Source organism: Salvelinus fontinalis, chromosome 16 (genome assembly GCF_029448725.1).
Source record: "Salvelinus fontinalis isolate EN_2023a chromosome 16, ASM2944872v1, whole genome shotgun sequence".
Classification (NCBI taxonomy): domain Eukaryota; kingdom Metazoa; phylum Chordata; class Actinopteri; order Salmoniformes; family Salmonidae; genus Salvelinus; species Salvelinus fontinalis.
In genome coordinates this window covers 30,670,906-30,694,286 of record NC_074680.1, presented here as the reverse complement: position 1 = coordinate 30,694,286, position 23,381 = coordinate 30,670,906, and the positions used below count along the sequence as shown (strand labels likewise).

General features: G+C 41.8%; 1 protein-coding gene across 3 annotated transcripts; it reads left to right on the top strand.

The window, feature by feature from the left end:
* Positions 1-23,311, top strand: LOC129812986 (exocyst complex component 3-like protein 4). Of its 3 annotated transcripts, XM_055865066.1 has the most exons (14): positions 2-251; positions 1,588-1,946; positions 2,460-2,582; positions 2,761-2,970; positions 3,177-3,810; positions 3,934-4,051; positions 4,211-4,339; positions 4,493-4,593; positions 4,735-4,833; positions 16,251-16,374; positions 16,667-16,789; positions 18,686-18,838; positions 19,086-19,207; positions 19,898-23,311. In XM_055865066.1, exons 2-14 carry the CDS (start codon positions 1,619-1,621, stop codon positions 20,124-20,126), a joined length of 2,493 nt encoding a protein of 830 aa, XP_055721041.1. In that variant the 5' UTR covers positions 2-251; positions 1,588-1,618; the 3' UTR covers positions 20,127-23,311. The 3 variants fall into 3 exon arrangements, with proteins under 3 accessions (XP_055721043.1, XP_055721041.1, XP_055721042.1); XM_055865068.1 differs by lacking the exon at positions 18,686-18,838 and having other exon boundaries at positions 1-251; XM_055865067.1 differs by lacking the exon at positions 2-251 and having other exon boundaries at positions 1,537-1,946.
* Positions 23,312-23,381: the final 70 nt, after the last annotated feature.

Genomic DNA, 23,381 nt, shown 5'->3' with positions numbered 1-23,381 from the left:
AGTCTCTGAGTCACATGGTGATTTTTGCTTCTCTCATGCTGCTTGGCACGCTGCCTAAAAGGGATTTTATTTTTCATGTTTCTTGAGGTCGTATCAACTTCCAACCTCCCGCAGGTTGTCTCGTGACCACATGATTGCTCTTTAGATACCTGGCGAGGTGAACATTAAAGTGAAAACAGCTGTAAACCCATGTGAAAACCCCTGGGCTGGTAGGCTACTCACTCACTGCTCCAGACAGTAGAGTTGCTCAGGTGAGTGAGACTATATTACCTGAAATCTTGTGGTGTCTTTTGAATTGTGAAAGGGTATATTCTTGTAAACTAAATGTGTCTGTCTATATGTCTAAAATAAGAGCAGAGGATTATGCTATGGCAGATTGTTTTTACAGACTAGGCTTCATGCTTCATGGTGCATTTGTCATGCAATTGTTTAGCCTCTGCGTGCTAAGTATTGCTCTAAAAATGGTGATGTATAGGGCTAAGCAGAGACATATTTCAATAGATAAAGTTAACTTCCCTTTAAAAAAATACAGGCATAGTGAGCATGTTACTGCAAATATCAACAAATAGGCTCTCTCAGGAAAATGTAAGTTTGTTTTATTCATTAGTTTGTTATGAATATTCAAAAGCCAAATCAATTAGGCGGTACAGAAAATATTCAATGATTACCATTACAGCATAATTTTATACAGACATTTACATGTGTCTACTGTTTACAGACAAAGACATTTATATTAGAGAGTGAGTAGGCCTTCATGTGTTTTACTAATTAACCATTGCCTGCTGCCTCATTTGATTGTTCTTTGCCCTTGTCACACTGTCTGTCACTTCTTCCTCTGGACAGTACCTTCCTGTTTCTGTTAGAGGCCCTCGGACCAGTGCATACCAATAACAATGGTATTTTAGTGTAAACAAACTGTAATCCAACCCTGGTTGTCTGTACTCAGTCCTTCAAAACCAACCACCACTGGACCCAAAAGCTAGTCCCTCTCAAAGGGTATAGGTTGTTTTTTAGGTTTTTATTCTCAGTTTACAGATGTAGGAACTTTATTTTAACCATTTTGCTACAGCAGGAAAATATTCCTGCAGGTACAGGAAATGTGAATTATTATGTGGATTGTAATTAAATTATAATTTTCGTAAGAAAAAATTTAGTCTGAAATGTCAAAGTGGAAATTACAAACTTCAGAAACCTTTTAAAACTCAAATACACTACACATTTGATATTTTCTGCATTGCAGGAAAGTTCTCCTGCAACAGGGTGATCGAATTAAGATCCTACATCTGTACCTCTCTTACACATTCACGTCAGAAGTGGAAAATCCATTCTTATCAGTGACTCATGGTAATTACAGGTTATACACAATGTATCCATAATATGATTCTTATGCATGTAGGAATGCTACCCTTATTTTTAACTTGAGGTACTTTGCCAGGTCGGGTTGGTTACCGTGACGGCACACCCTTTCCCCCTTACCTTCCATAGAAAATGGCATGTTGGCTGTAAACATAAGCTTTGCTCCTGTTCCTGCTGACTGCTGTGACAGGCACCAAAAGTTAAAGGCACTTTTAACAACACATTCAACAGACAACTCCTTGCCTGAAACAAGGGACATTCAATGCCAAGCAGAGATCAGATGGCAGGGATTGGGGAACCTGGGGACATGGAGGAGGTGAATGAAGCTCAGGGTCTAGAGGGGGACAGATCCTCCCTCAAATCCACCATGGAGAGGAACGTGAAGACACAACCTGACGGCCCGGTGAAGGAGAAGAAACTGGGGATGATGAAGCAATTCAGGGAGAGCATCAAGCGGGTTGGAGAGAGGAGTCCTCTGGCCTCAAACAGCCAAGAGTCAAGGGACAAATCCAATTCAGAACAGGGGGGACATGGTATTGACCCTGAAGTGACCTCACCAACCCATCAGCTGCCACCCCCTCCCTCACCATGTAAGTTTTCCTCAGATTTGTCCCTCTGTCTAATTAAGTGAGTTATGAAATATGCTCTTGAGTCAAGAACTGGCTTCTCAAGGTCATGGGAAAAGGACGTCTCAGCAGACACAGAATGACAGTAGAAATGGCAGGAAGGACTCTCTAATTGGGAACTTCAGCTGGACATGAGCCAGTCTGAGCAGGGGGCTTTCATCATTACTCAATTACTGACATTCCTATCTTAATGAAGTTTATACAAAACTCGGAAACAGCTGCCAACCAAGCAGGATATACACTAACATAATTAACCTTTTGTACAATAACACAGATTTTTTTTATGATGAATCTGACAGAAGCTGCTTAACTAGTTGTCAAGGTTGTGTGACTTCTTCTGTGTGTGCGTATGCGTTTGTGTGACTGTGCGACTGTCCGTGTGATTGTGTGTGTACGGTCAGCACATCTACTATTATACTGCAAAGTTGTTTAATTACTAGCATTATTCAATGTCATAGAGAACTTTCTCTTGCTCAGGTTTGAGTGCTGGGTCTCCTATGGCCTCTCCCCTGAAGGGTCTAGGTGGGTCCTTCCAGAGGAAGGAGGGAGGAGAGAGTGCAGAAGATTCATTCCAGAAAAAGCACACCAGAACACGCTCAGGTACACCACTGTTTACCCAACCAACCAGAGCTTGTTCAATCAATGGTTGACAATAAATACTGTTCAAAGACAAGCACAAATACATATCATTTACTGAGAGAATTCTAGAGAGCTCGTTGGGATATTCTGAGTCTTTGTAAAGTCTTCGTAATCCGTAATCTGTCTTGTCCATCTATAGACCCATCGGCAATTGGGGACTCTCTTCTAAAGAAGGGGGCTTCCATTCGACGGAGTTTGCGACTTGTGGGGAATAAGAAGGACAAGGCCCTCAAACAGGAGCAGCTCCAGCCTGTCACTGAGATCACTGTGGATGAGAAGAGAGAGAAGGAGAGGGTAGAGATAAAAGAGTCATACATACTCCCAGAGATACCCCTCACACCCCTCTCAGGTGAGGTTCGTTCTCTCTCTGTCTTTGTCTCTTTCTCTCACTCATCCTCTTGTCCATTTTTATTTGTTTTAGCAGTAGAGATCACAAAATATATCATTTGTGATGTAAATCACTATGGTTGTGTCTGTGCAATATGTGTGTATTAGGTATAACAGCATAAGCTTCTATGCATTAATGCCTTTACTCTGTTTGCTCTTACACTCCAGTGATGCAGATCAATAAGCTGATTGGGATGGAGGTGCTGGAGGAGGCCTATCTGAACCTCCTCTCCCTGTGCCAGGAGTTCCAGCAGGAGAGGGAGGAGTGCACGGAGGAGGCCTCCCCTATGGAGCTGGCCAAGAAGGAGAAGGACCTGAGGCTCCTTTACAATGCCCTGCTGGACAAGGTGAAGGAAATAGTGCGGGACTCCAACTCCTTTCCCTCTCGCAACAAGGATCTCTTGATGCATGTGGCCCATGTCATCCAGGAAGAGGAGAAGAGGGAGGCAGAGCCTGGGTTCGTGGGCATGGTTGGGCCTGGGGGTTGGCGAGGGGCCTGGAGAGAGGCTGTGAGCGAGGGTGTACAGGCCACACTGAAGAGTGTTCACTTGGACAGGCCCGAGCAGAATGCCTCCTGGCTGGCTATCCACCTGGGTATGCTGGGCAAGGCCATCGTGGAGGACTTGAAGAAGGTGAAGGGAGAGCTGCAAGGCTCTTACCCACCCAGCTTCAATGTGTTCAGCACCTATGTGAGCTGTTACCATGGTGCTGTCAGCCAGCATCTGAAGAGGCTTCAGCAGCAGGTGACAGATCTGAAGGACTACTACACCCTGCTGGACTGGATCATCAATCACTATGAGAGGTGAGGAGTATGTATGTATATGTATGTATGTGTATATATATATATATATATATATATATATACAAAAATATGACTCAAGATGATGAGTAGTATTGTATCTGAGACACCATCCCTGTTGAACAGTGAGAAGGTAATGAGTAGTCCTTCATTGAGACCAGAGATGGAAGCTGAGAACATAGGCCTTTCACTGGAGGAGGGCTTCCTGGACCAGCTCAAGGGGAAATACTGCATGCGGGCAAAGGTGAGGGATTGAACACTCCACTAAGAGACAGATGGATAGATGTTTAGGAAGAATTCAGGTTGAATGCAGGTACCACACTGATGAGCAAAATATACGTTTTTGTAAAACTCTTCTAGTCCTTTAGCCTTTATTCTTTTGCTTTCCATGTCTCTTTTCCAGGAGGACATGAGAGCTTCACTGGATAAAATATTAGAGATTGAAAATGAGGACATGTGGATAAAGAAACAGGCACCAGAGACTGACGATGAACACTTCTTTAAATCTGACATACACATGGATATCTGGACGGTATTGTTTTGTCATGATTTTATATAATGCAATAGCATCATATCTCCGTTAGAGGGCAACATTGCCTACTTAGTTACATTTTAATTATAGCGGCAGGCTACTAAGGCTACTATAACTCTGTAGGACTTGAAACTGATGTTGTTCTTTGTGTAGAAAGTTAAGAGCAATGCTGTAAACTCCAAGAGGATTGATGCAGACCTGGAGATGAGAGTAGTCTGTTCCTGCCTAGAAGAGTTACAGCAGTTTCCCAAGCGGTATGCTCTGCAACAGTCCAGAGTCTGCTCTTTCTATCTCTATCCTAACCATTATTCACTGGAACATAAAACTGGACCTTGTCCTTTGTTTGTTAATAACTCCATGACATTATCTCTCCTTCACTCTCTACATCTCCATAGATTTGAGAACGAATTTAGGTACTGCTGTAACAGTATGGAAAACCCTTCACTTTGGGCTGACTATCAGATAACCTACATCAACAGCTTTAAAGCTCTTAAGTAAGTCAGATTCCTCTCTTCACTACATCTGGTCAACAACCCTCCCCTTTCCTCTGCCCTCAACACACTGTAGACGGGAATGTCCTGGACAACAGTTGATAGATAGTCAGTTCAGCTTTCCAGACACTTTGGGGTACATTTACCAAAGGATGGTGTGAATAAATAAAAATAAGACCGCAGTCTAAAAGATTTACCTGAGAACAGAAGTCTTGGCTCAGAAGACAAAGTCTCAGCATTAAAGGAAAACTGGGACTATGAAATGACATTTTCACAGGCATTTCCTGGAACCCATACTAGGTCATTTAGCCTGCCTGCAAGATAAACATACAAAAAATAGACACCAATAAATGTTGAATTATGGTTAAATATGCATCTTATCTATCTTACAAACATACTCAAACACACTAACATGCAGGCACGGTGACACACTATATCATATTACTGTATAAATTACAGTGAAACTATTGAAGACTAAACCCAGCTAGCACATAACGTTCTCAGAACCATGTGTTTCCATGCTTCAAGATTGTTTTGATTAAGCAGACTGGGATATGTTCCGGGTAGCCTCTGAGAATAATATCGATGAATACACAGATACGGTAACTGAGTTTATCAGGAAATGTATAGGAGATGTTCTACCCACTGTGACTATTAAAACCTACCCAAACCAGAAACCATGGATATATGGTAGCATTCGCACACCCTGGTTCGAATCCAGGCTGTATCACAATCAGCCATAATTGGGAGTCCCATAGGGCGGCGCACAATTGGCCCAGCGTCGTCCGGGTTTGGCCAGTGTAGGCCGTCATTGTAAATACGAATTTGTTCTTAACTGTCCTGCCTAGTTAAATAAAGGTTAAATAAATACATTTGCGCAAAACACTGGATTTAACCATGGCAAGGTGACTGGGAATATAGCTGAATACAAACAGTGTAGTTATTCCCTCCGTAAGACAATCAAACAGGCAAAATGTCAGTACAGAGACAAAGTGAAGTCTCAATTCAATCAATTCGATCTACAGACAATCACGGACTAGAGGGGAAACCAGCCACGTCGCTGCCACCGACGTCTTGCTTCCGGATAAGCTAAACACCTTTTTCGCTCGCTTTGAGGATGACACATTTTGCTCGCTTTGAAGTTGACACAGTGCCACTGACGCGGCCAGCTACCAAGGACTGTGGACTCTCCTTCTCTGTGGCCGACATGAGTAAGACATTTAAGTATGTTAACCCTAACCAGGCTGACGGCCCAGACGGCATCCCTAGCCGCGTCCTCAGAGCATGCGCAGACCAGCTGGCTGGAGTGTTTACGGATATTCAATCTTTCCCTGTCACATTCTACTGTCTCCACATGCTTCAAGATGTCCACCATTGTTCCTGTTCCCAAGAAAGAGAAAGTAACTAAACTAAATGACTATCACCCTGTAGCACTCACTTCTGTCATCATGAAGTGCTTTGAGAGACTAGTCAAGGATCATATCACTTCTACATTACCTGACACCCTAGACTCACTTCAATTTGCTTACCACCCCAATAGATCCACAGACGATGCACTGCACACTGCTCTATCCCATCTGAACAAGAGGAATACCTATGTAAGAGTGCTGTTCATTGACTACAGCTGAGCCTTCAACACCATAGTACCCTCCAAGCTCATCATTAAGCTTGGGGCCCTGGCTCTGAACCCCGCCCTGTGCTTTCTGGGTCCTGGACTTCCTGACGGGCCGCCCCCAGGTGGTGAAGGTAGGAAACAACACCTCCACTTCGCTGATCCTCAACACAGGGGCCCCACAAGGGTGCATGCTCAGCCCCCTGTACTCCCTGTTCACCCATGACTGCGTGGCCACGCACGCCTCCAACACAATAATTAAGTTTGCAGACGACACAACAGTAGTAGCCAACAATGATGAGACAGCCTACAGGGAGGAGGTGAATGCCCTGGGAGTGTGGTGCCAGTAAAATAACCTCTCACTTAACGTCAACAAAACAAAGGAGCTGGTCGTGGACTTCAGGAAACAGCAGAGGGAGCACCCCCCTATCCACATCGATAGGACCACAGTGGAGAAGGTGGAAAGCTTCAAGTTCCTCTGCATACACATCACTGACAAACTGAAATGGTCCACCCACACAGACAGTGTGGTGAAGAAGGCACAACTTACTTACTGACTTTATTGTCCCCATGGTGAAATTTTGTTGCAGTGTCATGTACACATTTAAAGTGGCGTTTAAATACAAAACAAAATTGACAATACAACTTTCATACCAGTTACATACCAATAAAAAAATATTATCAGAAATAAAGAAAGAAATAATAACAGCACCTCTTCAACCTCAGGAGGGTGAAGAAATTTGTCTTGGCACCTAAAACCCTCACAAACTTTTACAAGTTCACAATTAAGAGCATCCTGTCAGGCTAAATCACACCTGGTACGGCAACTGCACCACCCACAACCGCAGGGCTTTCCAGAGGGTGGTGCGGTTTGCCCAACGCATCACCGGAGGCAAACTACCGGCCCTCCAGGACCCCTACAGAACCCAATGTCACAGGAAGGCCAAAAAGATCATCAAGGACAACAACCACCCGAGCCACTGCCTGTTCACCCCGCTATCATCCAAAAGGCGAGGTCAGTACAGGTGTATCAAAGCTGGGACCGAGAGACTGAAAAACAGCTTCTATCTCAATGCCATCAGACTATTAAATAGCCATCACTAGCACCTTAAGAGGCTGCTGCCCTATATATATATATATATATATATATGACTTGAAATCACTGGCCACTTTAATAATGGAACACTAGTGACTTTAATAATGTTTACTTATTTCACATTACTCATCTCATATGTATATACTGTATTCTATTCTACTGTATTTTAGTCTATGCTGCTCTGACATTGCTCGTCCAAACATTTATATTTTCTTAATTCCATTCCTTTAGATGTGTGTGTATTGTTGTGAAATTGTTAGATATTACTTGTTAGATATTACTGCACTGTTGGAGCTAGAAACCTAATTATTTCGATACACCCGCAATAACAACTGCTAAACATGTGTATGTGACCAATAAAATTGTATTTGATTTTGCATACAACTTCCCACAACGTTCTGGAAATGGTACAGGATAGTTGCTTGGCTTTGGAACATTCTCAGCACATTTAAGAAACTTGACAAAATAACATTATTTGCCTGGTATTTCATTACTTTGACAAACATCCAAACATGGTTTAATTTAATAAACATTTTGGTATTGTTTTTGGAACATTCTCCAACTGGTTTGACATTGGGAATGCTCTCAAATAGTTCAGAGAAGGTTAAGAAACAACGTTCTCCTGTGGGAATTTCAATACTTCAGCATAACGTTTCCACCAGGTTTCCTCATGGTACTATTTAAAGTAACATTTAAGAAAACATCTATAAAGAAAACACAAAAAAACATTAGTAACATAAGTAAATGTTATTGTAAAACAATTGAAAAACATATACATATCCGTTCTCAGCGCTAACAAAACTCTCTATCCTTTATCTTGTTAAGTGTGTTTAGGTGTCTTGGCCGCGCCGACTAATTGGCCACGTCTGATCTTATTAAGTACTTGTTTCCTTTGAAATGGGGTCTGTTTGAATAGATTAAAATGAACAAATTTGTATGAGTTAAAAAAACAAAGCTTGCTAGCTCCATCCTGTTGGTGCTGTCGACTAATTCAATGGATAGAGAACAGAAGACCACTGACACTGTCCCACAATGAAAATAAATGTGTTTGCATGATTAATGCCTAAGCAAATTAATTTCCATGGGTCCTATCTGTGCTTGGAATTCAAAACAGTTAACCCAAACGAAGCTAGCAGTGTTCTTAAATGTCTTATTGAAACATTCAATAAAAGTTAAAGAAGTTATTAAAAAAACTCTAACTTAGAATTGAATAATAAATCTCCCAGAAAAACATTCAGGGAACCATAGTAAAAACGTTCTCAAAACCAACCTGCAACAAAAGATGTACATTACATTCTCAAAAAAAAACTTCAGTTCTACTGGTCAAGAAATGTATGGCTTCGTTCCCAGAACCAATGGGAAACCAAAAACGTACATTCCCACAACTTCCAAGGAACCAAATGTGCTAGCTGGGAAGCTATTTCCAGCCAACAGGCATCTCTGGAGTATAGCACTGCCTGTCTAAAGAGAGAAACACCACATGGTTTCCGGGAAACGTGGCTAGTGTAAGAGAATTGCCTGAGTAGTTCAAGCTCTAAAAAAAGAAAGCCCCCCTCTCTCCACATTCAAAGAGCTGGTAATTTCACTGAAACAAGCAACAGCATGTCTCTGTCAGTAAAAAAATTAGGAACACAATATTAGAGATGGACAGAAACAATCAAAATTCTCTCCTGCAGATTTAGTTATTCATATTCAAGGAGACAGGAGACTTAAAATAATGATGGTCAGATATAACTTTATCAAATCAAGTTTATTTTATATAGCCCTTCGTACATCAGCTAATATCTCGAAGTGCTGTACAGAAACCCAGCCTAAAACCCCAAACAGCAAGCAATGCAGGTGTAGAAGCACTGTGGCTAGGAAAAACTCCCTAGAAAGGCCAAAACCTAGGAAGAAACCTCGAGAGGAACCAGGCTATGAGGGGTGGCCAGTCCTCTTCTGGCTGTGCCGGGTGGAGATTATAACAGAACATGGCCAAAATGTTCAAAATGTTCATAAGTGACAAGCATGGTCAAATAATAATCGGGAATAAATGTCAGTTGGCTTTTCATAGCCGATCATTAAGAGTTGAAAACAGCAGGTCTGGGACAGGTAGGGGTTCCATACCCGCAGGCAGAACAGTTGAAACTGGAATAGCAGCAAGGCCAGGTGGACTGGGGACAGCAAGGAGTCATCATGCCCGGTAGTCCTGACGTATGGTCCTAGGGCTCAGGTTTTCCGAGAGAGAGAAAGAAAGAGAGAAGGAGAGAATTAGAGAGAGCATACTTAAATTCACACAGGACACTGGATAAGACAGGAGAAGTACTCCAGATATAACCAACTGACCCTAGCCCCCCGACACAAACTACTGCAGCATAAATACTGGAGGCTGAGACAGGAGGGGTCAGGAGACACTGGCCCCATCCGATGATACCCCCGGACAGGGCCAAACAGGAAGGATATAACCCCACCCACTTTGTCAAAGCACAGCCCCCACACCACTAGAGGGATATCTTCAACCACCAACTTACAATCCTGAGACAAGGCCGAGTATAGCCCACAAAGATCTCCACCACAGCACAAACCAAGGGGGAGGCGCCAACCCAGACAGGAAGATCACGTCAGTAACTCAACCCACTCAAGTGACGCACCCCTCCTAGGGACGGCATGAAAGAGCACCAGTAAGCCAGTGACTCAGCCCCTGTAATAGGGTTAGAGGCAGAGAATCCCAGTGGAGAGAGGGGAACCGGCCAGGCAGAGACAGCAAGGGCGGTTCGTTGCTCCAGAGCCTTTCCGTTCACCTTCACACTCCTGGGCCAGACTACACTCAATCATATGACCTACTGAAGAGAAGTCTTCAGTAAAGACTTAAAGGTTGAGACCGAGTCTGCGTCTCTCACATGGGTAGGCAGACCGTTCCATAAAAATGGAAATCTATAGGAGAAAGCCCTGCCTCCAGCTGTTTGCTTAGAAATTCTAGGGACAATTAGGAGGCCTGCGTCTTGTGACCGTAGCGTACGTGTAGGTATGTACGGCAGGACCAACTCGGAAAGATAGGTAGGAGCAAGCCCATGTAACGCTTTATAGGTTAACAGTAAAACCTTGAAATCAGCCCTTGCCTTAACAGGAAGCCAGTGTAGGGAAGCTAGCACTGGAGTAATATGATCAAATTTCTTGGTTCTAGTCAGGATTCTAGCAGCCGTATTTAGCACTAACTGAAGTTTATTTAGTGCTTTATCCGGGTAGCCGGAAAGTAGAGCATTGCAGTAGTCTAACCTAGAAGTAACAAATGCATGGATTAATTTTTCTGCATCATTTTTGGACAGAAAATTTCTGATTTTTGCAATGTTACGTAGATGGAAAAAAGCTGTCCTTGAAACAGTCTTGATATGTTCGTCAAAAGGGAGATCAGGGTCAAGAGTAGCGCCGAGGTCCTTCACAGTTTTATTTGAGACGACTTTACAACCATCAAGATTAATTGTCAGATTTAACAGAAGATCTCTTTGTTTCTTGGGACCTAGAACAAGCATCTCTGTTTTGTCCGAGTTTAAAAGTAGAACGTTTTCAGCCATCCACTTCCTTATGTCTGAAACACAGGCTTCTAGCGAGGGCAATTTTGGGGCTTCACCATGTTTCATTGAAATGTACAGCTGTGTGTCATCCGCATAGCAGTGAAAGTTAACATTATGTTTTCGAATAACATCCCCAAGAGGTAAAATATATAGTGAAAACAATAGTGGTCCTAAAACGGAACCTTGAGGAACACCGAAATGTATAGTTGATTTTGTCAGAGGACAAACCATTCACAGAGAAACTGATATTTTTCTGACAGATAAGATCTAAACCAGGCCAGAACTTGTCCGTGTAGGCCAATTTGGGTTTCCAGTCTCTCCAAAAGAATGTGGTGATCGATGGTGTCAAAGGCAGCACTAAGGTCTAGTAGCACGAGGACCGATGCAGAGCCTCGGTCTGACGCCATTAAAAGGTCATTTACCACCTTCACAAGTGCAGTCTCAGTGCTATGATGGGGTCTAAAACCAGACTGAAGCATTTCGTATACATTGTTTGTCTTCAGGAAGGCAGTGAGTTGCTGCGCAACAGCTTTTTCTAAAGTATTTGAGAGGAATGGAAGATTCGATTATAGGCCGATAGTTTTTTATATTTTCCGGGTCAAGGTTTGGCTTTTTCAAGAGAGGCTTTATTACTGCCACTTTTAGTGAGTTTGGTACACATCCGGTGGATAGAGAGCTGTTTATTATGTTCAACATAGGAGGGCCAAGCACATGAAGCAGCTCTTTCAGTAGTTTAGTTGGAATAGGATCCAGTATGCAGCTTGAAGGTTTAGAGGCCATGATTATTTTATTATTATTTTTTTTTTCTAATACACTTAAGTGTCTCTCCCGATCCCAGGCCCTGGCAGAGCTGTGCAGATCCAGGACAGCTAAGCCCTGGAGGAATACGCAGATTTAAAGAGGAGTCTGTAATTTGCTTTCTAATGATCATGATCTTTTCCTCAAAGAAGTTCATGAATTTATTACTGCTGAAGTGAAAGCCATCCTCTCTTGGGGAATGCTGCTTTTAGGTTAGCTTTGCAACAGTATCAAAAATACATTTTGGATTGTTCTTATTTTCCTCAATTAAGTTGGAAAAGTAGGATGATCGAGCAGCAGTGAGGGCTCTTCGATACTGCACGGTACTGTCTTTCCAAGCTAGTCGGAAGACTTCCAGTTTGGTGTGGCGCCATTTCCGGGCGCCTCACTTTCTGGAAGCTTGCTTCAGAGCTCGGGTATTTTCTGTATACCAGGGAGCTAGTTTCTTATGACAAATGTTTTTTGTTTTTAGGGGTGCAACTGCATCTAGGGTATTGCGCAAGGTTAAATTGAGTTCCTCAGTTAGGTGGTTAAATGATTTTTGTCCTCTGACGTCCTTGGGTAGGCAGAAGGAGTCTGGAAGGGCATCAAGGAATTTTTGTGTTGTCTGAGAATTTATAGCACGACTTTTGATGCTCCTTGGTTGGGGTCTGAGCAGATTATTTGTTGCGATTGCAAACGTAATAAAATGGTGGTCCGATAGTCCAGGATTATGAGGAAAAACATTAAGATCTACAACATTTATTCCATGGGACAAAACTAGGTCCAGAGTATGACTGTGGCAGTGAGTAGGTCCAGATACATGTTGGACAAAACCCACTGAGTCAATGATGGCTCCGAAAGCCTTTTGGAGTGGGTCTGTGGACTTCTCCATATGAATATTAAAATCACCAAAAATTAGAATATGATCTGCTATGACTACAAGGTCCGATAGGAATTCAGGGAACTCAGAGAGGAACGCTGTATATGGCCCAGGAGGCCTGTAAACAGTAGCTATAAAAAGTGATTGAGTAGGCTGCATAGATTTCATGACTTGAAGCTCAAAAGACGAAAACGTCATTTTTTTTTTTGTAAATTGAAATTTGCTATCGTAAATGTTAGCAACACCTCCGCCTTTGCGGGATGCACGGGGGATATGGTCACTAGTGTAACCAGGAGGAGAGGCCTCATTTAACACAGTAAATTCATCAGGCTTAAGCCATGTTTCAGTCAGGCCAATCACATCAAGATTATGATCAGTGATTAGTTCATTGACTATAACTGCCTTTGAAGTGAGGGATCTAACATTAAGTAACCCTATTTTGAGATGTGAGGTATCATGATCTCTTTCAATAATGGCAGGAATGTTGGAGGTCTTTATCCTAATGAGATTGCTAAGGCGAACACCGCCATGTTTAGTTTTTCCCAACCTAGGTCGAGGCACAGACACAGTCTCAATGGGGATGGCTGAGCTGACTACACTGACTGTGCTATTGGCAGACTCCACTAAGCTGGCAGGTTGGCTAACAGCCTGCTGCCTGGCCTGCACCCTATTTCATTGTGGAGCTAGAGGAGTTAGAGCCCTGTCTATGTAGGTAGATAAGATGAGAGCACCCCTCCAGCTAGGATGGAGTCCGTCACTTTATACTGTTTATGCTTATTTCCTAAAAAAAAAACGCATACAGTTGAAGTCGGAAGTTTACATACACTTAGGTTGGAGTCATTAAAAATTGTTTTTCAACCACTCCACAAATTTCTTGTTAACAAACAATAGTTTTGGCAAGTCGGTTGGGATATCTACTTTGTGCATGACACAAGTAATTTTTCCAACAATTGTTTACAGACAGATTATTTCACTTATAATTCACTGTATCACTATTTCAGTGGGTTAGAAGTTTACATACACTAAGTTGACTGTGCCTTTAAACAGCTTGGAAAATTCCAGAAAATGATGTCATGGCTTTAGAAGCTTCTGAAAGGCTAATTGACATATTTTGAGTCAATTTGAGGTGTACCTTTTGGATGTATTTCAAAGCCTAACTTCAAACTCAGTGCCTCTTTGCTTGACATCATGGGAAAATCAAAAGAAATCAGCCAAGACCTCCACAAGTCTGGTTCATCATTGGGAGCAATTTCCAAATGCCTGAAGGTACCACGTTCATCTGTACAAACAATAATACGCAAGTATAAACACCATGGGACCACGCAGCCGTCATACCGCTCAGGAAGGAGATGTGTTCTGTCTCCTAGAGATGAACGTACTTTCGTGCGAAAAGTGCAAATCAATCCCCGACAACAGCAAAGGACCTTTTGAAGATGCTGGAGGAAACGGGTACAAAAGTATCTATATCCACAGTAAAAACGAGTCCTATATTGACATAACCTGAAAGGCCACTCAGCAAGGAAGAAGCCACTGCTCCAAAACCGCCATAAAAAAGCTAGACTACCATTTGCAACTGCACATGGGGACAAAGATTGTACTTTTTGGAGAAATATCCTCTGGTCTGATGAAACAAAAATAGAATTGTTTGGCCATAATGACCATCGTTATGTTTGGAGGAAAAAGGGGGAGGCTTGCAAGCCGAAGAACATCATCCCAACAGTGAAGCACGGGGATGGCAGCATCATGTTGTGGGGGTGCTTTGCTGCAGGAGGGACTGGTGCACTTCACAAAATAGATGAGGGAAGAAAATGATGTCTCAAGACATCAGTCAGGAAGTTAAAGCTTGGTCGCAAATGGGTCTTCTAAATGGACAATGACCCCAAGCATACTTCCAAAGTTGTGGCAAAATGGCTTAAGGACAACAAAGTAAAGGTATTGGAGTGGCCATCACAAAGCCCTGACCTCAAACAAATAGAAAATTTGTGGGCAGAACTGAAAAAGCTTGTGCGAGCAAGGAGGCCTACAAACCTGACTCAGTTACACCAGCTCTGTCAGGAGGAATGGGCCAAAATTCACCCAACTTATTGTGGGAAGCTTGTGGAAGGCTACCCGAAACATTTGACCCAAGTTAAACAATTTAAAGGCAATGCTACCAAATACTAATTGAGTGTATGTAAACTTCTGACCCACTGGGAATGTGATGAAAGAAATACAAACTGAAATAAGTCATTATCTCTACTATTATTCTGACATTTCCCATTCTTAAAATAAAGTGGTGATCCTAACTGACCTAAAACAGGGAATTATTACTAGGATTAAATGTCAGGAATTGTGAAAATCTGAGTTTAAATGTATTTAGCAAAGGTGTATGTAAACTTCTGACTTCAACTGTAGTTACACATGCAAAACATCAGAAATTGTTAACATTCTTACAACCAATGTTCCATCTAAACTGCGCACGTGCTCAGGCGCGCAGCTCCCCCGGGACTGCCTTGCAAGAAGAAATATCAGCCTGTGCAGAGAAGCTCGAGATTGAACTTCACTCAACTTTCTAGAGTTTCCCCCTTAGTTAACACAATCAACGTTTCCCTTTTACTGTGGGAATTGTGATTGAATCAACGCAATATTAGTATGTAGCCACGTGTGCACATTTGTACATATTCTTTGCTAGTTAGTGAGTTATTAGCCCAGTTATAGATCATTTGTAGTCAGCAATGGGGGAGTGATTGCTTCTTACAAGAGCACAAAACATGTACATTTCTAGACATCTTTGAAAAGCAAGTCAGATCAAGAGCTTTTTTTCTTTCTTAAAGGGGCAGTGTTGTATTTTGAGACAGGTTTCAATAAGCTAAGTAGCCATTAGTCAGAGGGTAGCATAATTTGTCTGATTCTCTGTAATAATGGTATGGTAAAAAATAATGCATTTTATTTTGTAAAGTGGTTTCTAACATCAAACATCACCTAAATTTCAGTCACCTCCTTGTCCGAAGGACAAGTGGTTGAACAGGTTAATGTCAAGCCCTGCATGTTTATTTCAAAAGTCTCATGGAATGTAAACCTACATTGAACACCACACATTGGCTGCTACTGTAGGCTGAATGATAGAACAGCTATTTCCATGTTATGTTATGCATTTTCTCCATTGCTTTTGATGGTAGGCCTACATTATGATCATCCACAGTAGCCTAATTGGCTACTGTCTGAAACTGTCACTTAAAGCGGGTACAGCCTCGGGGTTCACAGTAAACGCACACTGGAATTTGCACAGAATCTTCAAGTTTGCACTCAGCAGAGATTAAATTTGCTCAGTGCCCCCCAAAAATGAAGTGAACATTGCTTACAACCCCTGTTGAAACCCTTCCCTTGGTCTGTTTCACAATTGTTCGGGAAGTCTCGCAATGTGGCACCTCTGGGTTTAGAAACTCTGTCGCGTAGGTGTGTATGCATGATAACCTGACCTAACCTCAGACCTGTTTCATTTCCCTCTTTCTCTTCCTCCAGGGAGCACATGGAGGGTTACAGAGAGAGCTGCCCGACACAGGTGGACCATCTCAGCAGAGAGGTGGATGGCTTGGTCCATAGACTGGTCCAGGGCCTGGAGGACCAGTTTAAGAATGATGTCAGGGTAGGTGAGGGGGAGAAGTTTGATTGACCTTTGGTCTTGTCCTCATTCTACAAATACCCCTAAGTTGAGCAGTGTGTTGAGGTGATTGACATCTTTCCTACTTGTCTCAGGTGACCTGGAAGTTACTTAGTTTGGTAGTCTACTGATATCTTTGCACATGTTTCTGTAAAGGCTTTCTCTCAATCGCTCCTGCTGTCAATGTTATAGATGGGTGAACAAACAAATAAATTAATGAATGAACAAATTAGTGAGTGAATAGATGGGTTAATATGTGTCTGTTTTCTTTTTCCAGCCTTACCTCAGGAGAATGATGACGAGGAAGTGGCTCTCCACAGATGAGGACTTTCAACAGCTGTTGAGCAGGACAGAGAAGCTGTCCCAGCGCTGTTCACAAATGAGACATCCATATGTACAGGTTAGGAATGGGGAAGTGCTGTTCATATTGTTTTAAATGCAGGATATACTATACCAGTCAAGTTTTAGAACACCTACTCATTCAAGGGTTTTTCTTTTTTCCCCTATTTTCTACATTGTATAATAATGGTGAAGACATCAAAACTATGAAATAACACATATGGAATCATGTAATAACCAAAAAAGTGTTAAACAAATCAAAATATATTTGAGATTCTTCAAAGTTAAGTTTGCCTTGATAACAGCTTTGCACACTCTTGGCATTCTCTCAACCAGCTTCATGAGGTAGACACCTGGAATGCAGTTCAATTTACAGGTGTGCCTTGTTAAAAGTTAATTTGTGGAATTTCTTTTCTTCTTAATGCGTTTGAGCCAATCAGTTGTGTTGTGACAAAGTAAGGGTGGTATACAGAAGATAGACCCTATTTGGTAAAAGACCAAGTCCATATTATGCCAAGAACAGCTCAAATAAGCAAAGAGAAATGACAGTTCATCATTACTTTAAGACATGAAGGTCAGTCAATCCGGACAATTTCAAGAACGTTGAATGTTTCTTCAAGTGCAGTCGCAATAACCATAAAGCGCTATAATGAAGCTGGCTCTCATACGGACCGTCACAGGAAAGGAAGACCCAGAGTTACCTCTGCTGCAGAGGATAAGTTCATTAGAGTTACCAGCCTCAGAAATTGCAGCCCAAATAAATGTTTCACAGAGTTCAAGTAACAGACACATCTCAACATCAACTGTTAAGCGGAGACTGCATGAATCAGGCCTTCATGGTTGAATTGCTGCAAAGAAACCACTAGTAAAGGAAACCATTAAGAAGAAGAGACTTGCTTAGGCTAAGAAATCTGTCCTTTGGTCTGATGAGTTCAAATTTGAGATTTTTGGTTCCAACCGCCGTGTCTTTGTGAAACGCAGAGTAGGTGAACGGATGATCTCTGCATGTGTGGTTCCCACCGTGAAACATGGAGGTGTGATGGTGTGGGGGTGCTTTGCTGGTGACACTGTCTGTGATTTATTTAGAATTCAAGGCACACTTAACCAGCATGGCTATCACAGCATACTGCAGTGATACGCCATCCCATCTGGTTTGTGCTTTGTGGGACTATCATTTGTTTTTCAACAGGACAATGACCCAACACACTTCCAGGCTGTGTAAGGGCTATTTGACCAAGAAGGAGAGTGATGGAGTGCTGCATCAGATGACCTGGCCTCAACAATCACCCGACCTCAACCCTATTGAGATGGTTTGGGATGAGTTGGACCGCAGAGTGATAGATAAGCAGCCAATAAATGCTCAGCATATGTGGGAACTCCTTCAAGACTGTTGGAAAAGCATTGCAGGTGAAGCTGGTTGAGAGAATGCCAAGAGTGTGCAAAGCTGTCATCAAGGCAAAGGGTATATACTTTGAAAAATCTCAAATATATTTTAATTTGTTAACACTTTTTTTGGTTACTAAATGATTCCATATGTGTTATTTCATAGTTTTGATGTCTTCACTATTATTCTGCAATGTAGAAAATAGTCAAAATAAAGAAAAACCCTTGAATGAGTAGGATGTGTCCAAACGTTTGACCGGTACTGTACACTCAAGTAAGCGAAGTAAATCATGCCCCTGATGGTCCATAGGAAGTTGGAGTTACTGGAAAAGACCTGAGAATTTCCTGACCTTACCATACTGGAACTTGACCATGCATAGAATGGAACATTATTTGAGTTGATGTGGCAATAGGAGTAAATGGCAGGAAAAGAGGGGGAGGAGGATGGGTGTCACTCAGATGATCAGTCATGGCAGTCACTTGAAAGCGAAAGAATAAACAGAAGACTTTCATGTCTATTTGTAATCCCTTTCTCTGGCCTCCACTGTGCCTGGCCTGTGTTCCTCTGCATCAGATGTTTGTGAGCAGCTTGCACTACTATGTGGTGAAAGAGTATGTCTCCCAGCTGATGAAAAACAACTACTCCTGTAAGAACAGGAAGCATGACAAAGCAGCCACCAAGATGAGGGTGCAGTGGGATGAACTCAATGATTTGTTTGAGGAAATGGTAACACTTATTAATCCTGAACTACAAACTGAATTGTGGCCAATTTACATCCACACAAATTGTACTTTTCATGTTCATTCAACATTGTCTAAAATTGTAAATACTACAGTGCATAAATTTGTCTCAGCGTTATGTCTTTGTGCTTTGAGGAATGCTACTTTGAAAATTAAGTGCTGTCATAAACAAATGACATGTGTTATTAAAATTCATGACTAGTAGACACACTCATAATAATTTCCTCTTGTAGAAGACAACACATGACTGGCTCCACCCAGTAGGAGACCACCTGAGTAACATAATTGGGGAAAAGAACAAGAGAGACATAAAGAACCACCTGAAACATTTAGTAGCGGACTACCCAGACATCAGGTAATCCTGCATCTTCCCGTGGCCACATCTTGTATCTGTTGATTTTTTTTTTTACAAAATATAATCAAAGTAAAAACAGATCATATGAATTCTACTCTGACTGTTATGGCCCTGAGAAGAACAGCAGTGGAAGATAAAGTCAGCAGTGTTCATCAGACAGGGGAAGGGTGTTGACTAGGCAGTGACAGATTGAGAGCCAGATAGTGCTGCTCCAAATATGATAGAGCGCCGTGTTGAATCTCAACAGCAGGATGTAGGAGGGGCAGGACCAGCCGGGAGAGACAGAGGTGGGAGACCCCCGATGAGAAGTGAACACTTGTGCCTGGTTTCTCGGAATAGGGCTTTAAGTGCTGTACTTTCCCAGGCAATTACCCTGGTCTGGGTTTTTGTGAACCATTTAATTCGATTTTTTTTATTTTAACTCTAGTTAACTTCTCCAAAGCAAGATTGACAGATTATTATTATTATTTGTATTTATTTTTTTAAATTGTATTATCTTAAAATATATATATATATTATTATTTGTCATGACAGCCCCATTAACAAAATTGAGTAGCTAGCTGATTTGGTTCTGGGTGTTGAGATTATGGAATTTTAGACCAATTCATTTCACAAAACATTTGACGGTTCATTTCTCCTGCTGATTCTCCAAGAGTGATATTCTGTACCCTCTCTCCCCTCTGTCTGCAGTAAGAAGCACCTATCGTCCGTGCTGTACTTCAGGGGCTTGGTGCGGGGCAGGGAGAAGCGGGTAATCCTGCAGTGTCTCACTGAGCTGAAGAAGAAACTAGGAACTGCAGGGAACACTGGAGATAAAAAAAGAGGCCTCTTCATTGATATGCAGGTCACCATCACCAATACAAACTGTCTGGCTGACATGCCTTTCTCCTGCCTCTCCTCTCTCCTCCCAGACAGCTAATCTACAGGCCTAGATACAAGAGCCTACCACAGAGATGGTAACCTAACCAAGCTGTCTGAGAAGGCCTGAGGAGGCTTATAAAGAACATACTGTAGGATTACCAGTATGATCACTACGCAAAAGCAAACCTAGTCTAATGATTATTTAAATGTGAATGGACCTTTACATGGTAAATCTTGTTCATGCAGTCAGAGGTTATTTAAGACACCTCATTGATTAAGCCTTCTTTTTTTATATATTGTCACTTTAGCCCACTGTTGTTGCAAAAGAAAGCTGAGAACATAATTAATAATGGACCTGATGCTAAATGAACTCCATGGTAGGGCTCAAACTGTATGTTCAGTGTTGAATGAACTTTACCATTGATTTACCTATTTTTAAGCTATTCAAATGTGTCGCTGCAGTGCACATATTACATGTCAACATAGAAAAGACTCCCTTAGAAAGTCCCACTGTCCTGTTGTTTTGTGGTCAAAACAAGGTTTCAAAATATCTGATAATGTCATTTAACCACAAACAAATACACGAATACAAGTTTCTCCCGTTGTTAGGGAAGTGAGAGTTTTTGTTCCCCTCTAATACTTTTTGGCCACATTGACAGGGCAGCATGCAACACAAAGGTTTGTACTCGTGTGTCTGCTGTCTAGTATGAGTATAGATGAAGTCCATCACAATAAATTCATCCAACATCAACTGCAGGGATGGGGAACTGGCGGCCCGCAGCCCGCTTTTTGTAGAATACATTTTCAACAACAAAAAATATACAATACCAGTCAAAAGTTTGGACACACCTAATCATTCAAGGGTTTTTCTTTATTTTTACTATTTTCTACAATGTAGAATAATAGCAAAGACATCAAAACTTTGAAATAACACATGGAATCATGTAGTAATCAAAAAAGTGTTAACAAATCTAAACATATTTTAGATTCTTCAAAGTAGCCACCCTTTGCCTTGATGACAGCTTTGCACACAATTGTTTACAGAGAGATTATTTCACTAATAATTCACTGTATCACAATTCCAGTGGGTCAGAAGTTTACATACACTACGTTGACTGTGCCTTTAAACAGCTTGGAAAATTCCAGAAAATGATGTCATGGCTTTAGAAGCTTCTGGTAGGCTAATTTACATCATTTGAAGTCAATTGGAGGTGTACCTGTGGATGTATTTCAAGGCCTACCTTCAAACTCAGTGCCTCTTTGCTTGACATCATGGGAAAATCAAAAGAAATCAGCCAAGACCTGACAAGTCTGGTTCATCCTTGGGAGCAATCTCCAAACACCTGAAGGTACCACGTTCATCTGTACAAACAATAGTACGCAAGTATAAACACCATGGGACCACGCAGCCGTCATACCGCTCAGGGAGGAGACGTGTTCTGTCTCCTAGAGATGAATGTACTTTGGTGCGAAAAGTGCAAATCAATCCCAGAACAACAGCAAAGGACCTTGTGAAGATGTTGGAGGAAGCGGGTACAAAATGATCTATATCCACAGTAAAACAAGTCCTATATCGACATAACCTGAAAGGCTGCTCAGCAAGGAAGAAGCCAATGCTCCAAAACCGCCATAAAAAAAGCCAGACTACTGTTTGCAACTGCACATGGGAACAAAGATCGTACTTTTTGGAGAAATGTCCTCTGGTCTGATGAAACAAAAATAGAACTGTTTGGCTATAATGACCATCGTTATGTTTGGAGGAAAAAGGGGGAGGCTTGCAAGCCGAAGAACATCATCCCAACGGTGAAGCACGGGGATGGCAGCATCATGTTGTGGGGGTGCTTTGCTGCAGGAGGGACTGGTGCACTTCACAAAATAGATGGCATCATGAGGGAAGAAAATGACGTGGATATATTGAAGCAACATCTCAAGACATCAGTCAGGAAGTTAAAGCTTGGTCGCAAATGGGTCTTCCAAATGGACAATGACCCCAAGCATACTTCCAAAGTTGTGGCAAAATGGCTTAAGGACAACAAAGTCAAGATATTGGAGTGGCCGTCACAAAGCCCTGACCTCAATCCTATATAAAAATTTGTGGGCAGAACTGAAAAAGGGTGTGTGAGCAAGGAGGCCTACAAACCTGACTCAGTTACACCAGCTCTGTAGCTTGTGGAAGGCTACCCGAAACGATTGACCCAAGTTAAACAAACAATTTAAAGTCAATGCTACCAAGTACTAATTGGGCGTATGCAAACTTCTGACCCACTGGGAATGTGATGAAAGAAATAAAAGTTGAAATAAATCATTCTCTCAGCTATTATTCTGACATTTCACATTCCTAAAATAAAGTGGTGATCCTAACTGACCTAATACCGGGAATTATTACTAGGATTAAATGTCAGGAATTGTGAAAAACTGAGTTTAAATGTATTTGGCTAAGGTGTATGTAAACTTCCGACTTCAACTGTAATTGGGAAGTCAGTTGGGGCTTTTGAGAAGAGAATTTCCAATCCCAATGATAATAACAATCAATCAATCAATAGCTCTGACCAATTCCCGAGGTTTGTAAGACCATGAGTATAATAATAATTAGTCAAAGACTCAGCTTATACAAAAGGTTAGTACAGTTTATTCAGAGAACGTTCTAAAGTCAAGAATACAAAACAATTCATTTTATACTGACTTCTCACGCCCACACATTCACAGAACCATACACACACCCATACAGACGCACCCACATACATACACACAAACAGATGCACACACATGTCCTGCTACCCAGTCGACAGAGATTAGTGACCTTGTCCTTGACCCGTACTCCCTGTTCTCTCCCAAATCTCTAGTCAGGTCGGCACCAAGCTCAGACAGTCTGTGTTTATAATACCATACAGACATATTGTCTTTACCCTAATTCTGACTAGGACTACACATTTATTGATTATGATTTATACATTCTAATCACTTTCATACAATTATATGTTTCAGGGCGGAATATTCTAATTCAATTAACAAATCATTCTCACCGAACACTTTTTCGGGTGTAAAATATGGGTTTTGAAATATCAGATCTGAGATTTGCACTAACCAAATGCAGTATTTTGGTTAGGGAAGTGAGAGTTTTTGTTCCCCTCTGATTAACGATAATGTTGGCCACTTTTACAGGGCAACATGCAACACAAAGGTTTGTACTCATCTGTCTGCTCTTAACTTTGAGTCAATCACAATAAATCCATTCAACATCTACTGTATAGATCTACTGTTCTCATAGTTCACTGATCATTTGTCAGCTCATGAAAGCTCATACTGTAGCTAT

What these genes read in the sequence shown, in the direction of transcription:
- LOC129812986 (XM_055865066.1), top strand. Translation starts at nt 1,619, where the DNA reads ATGCCAAGCAGAGATCAGATGGCAGGGATTGGGGAACCTGGGGACATG. An exon ending in ATCATCAATCACTATGAGAG is followed by an intron (nt 3,811 to 3,933) that starts GTGAGGAGTATG and finishes CCTGTTGAACAG; the next exon opens with TGAGAAGGTAATGAGTAGTC. An exon ending in TGAGACATCCATATGTACAG is followed by an intron (nt 16,790 to 18,685) that starts GTTAGGAATGGG and finishes CCTCTGCATCAG; the next exon opens with ATGTTTGTGAGCAGCTTGCA.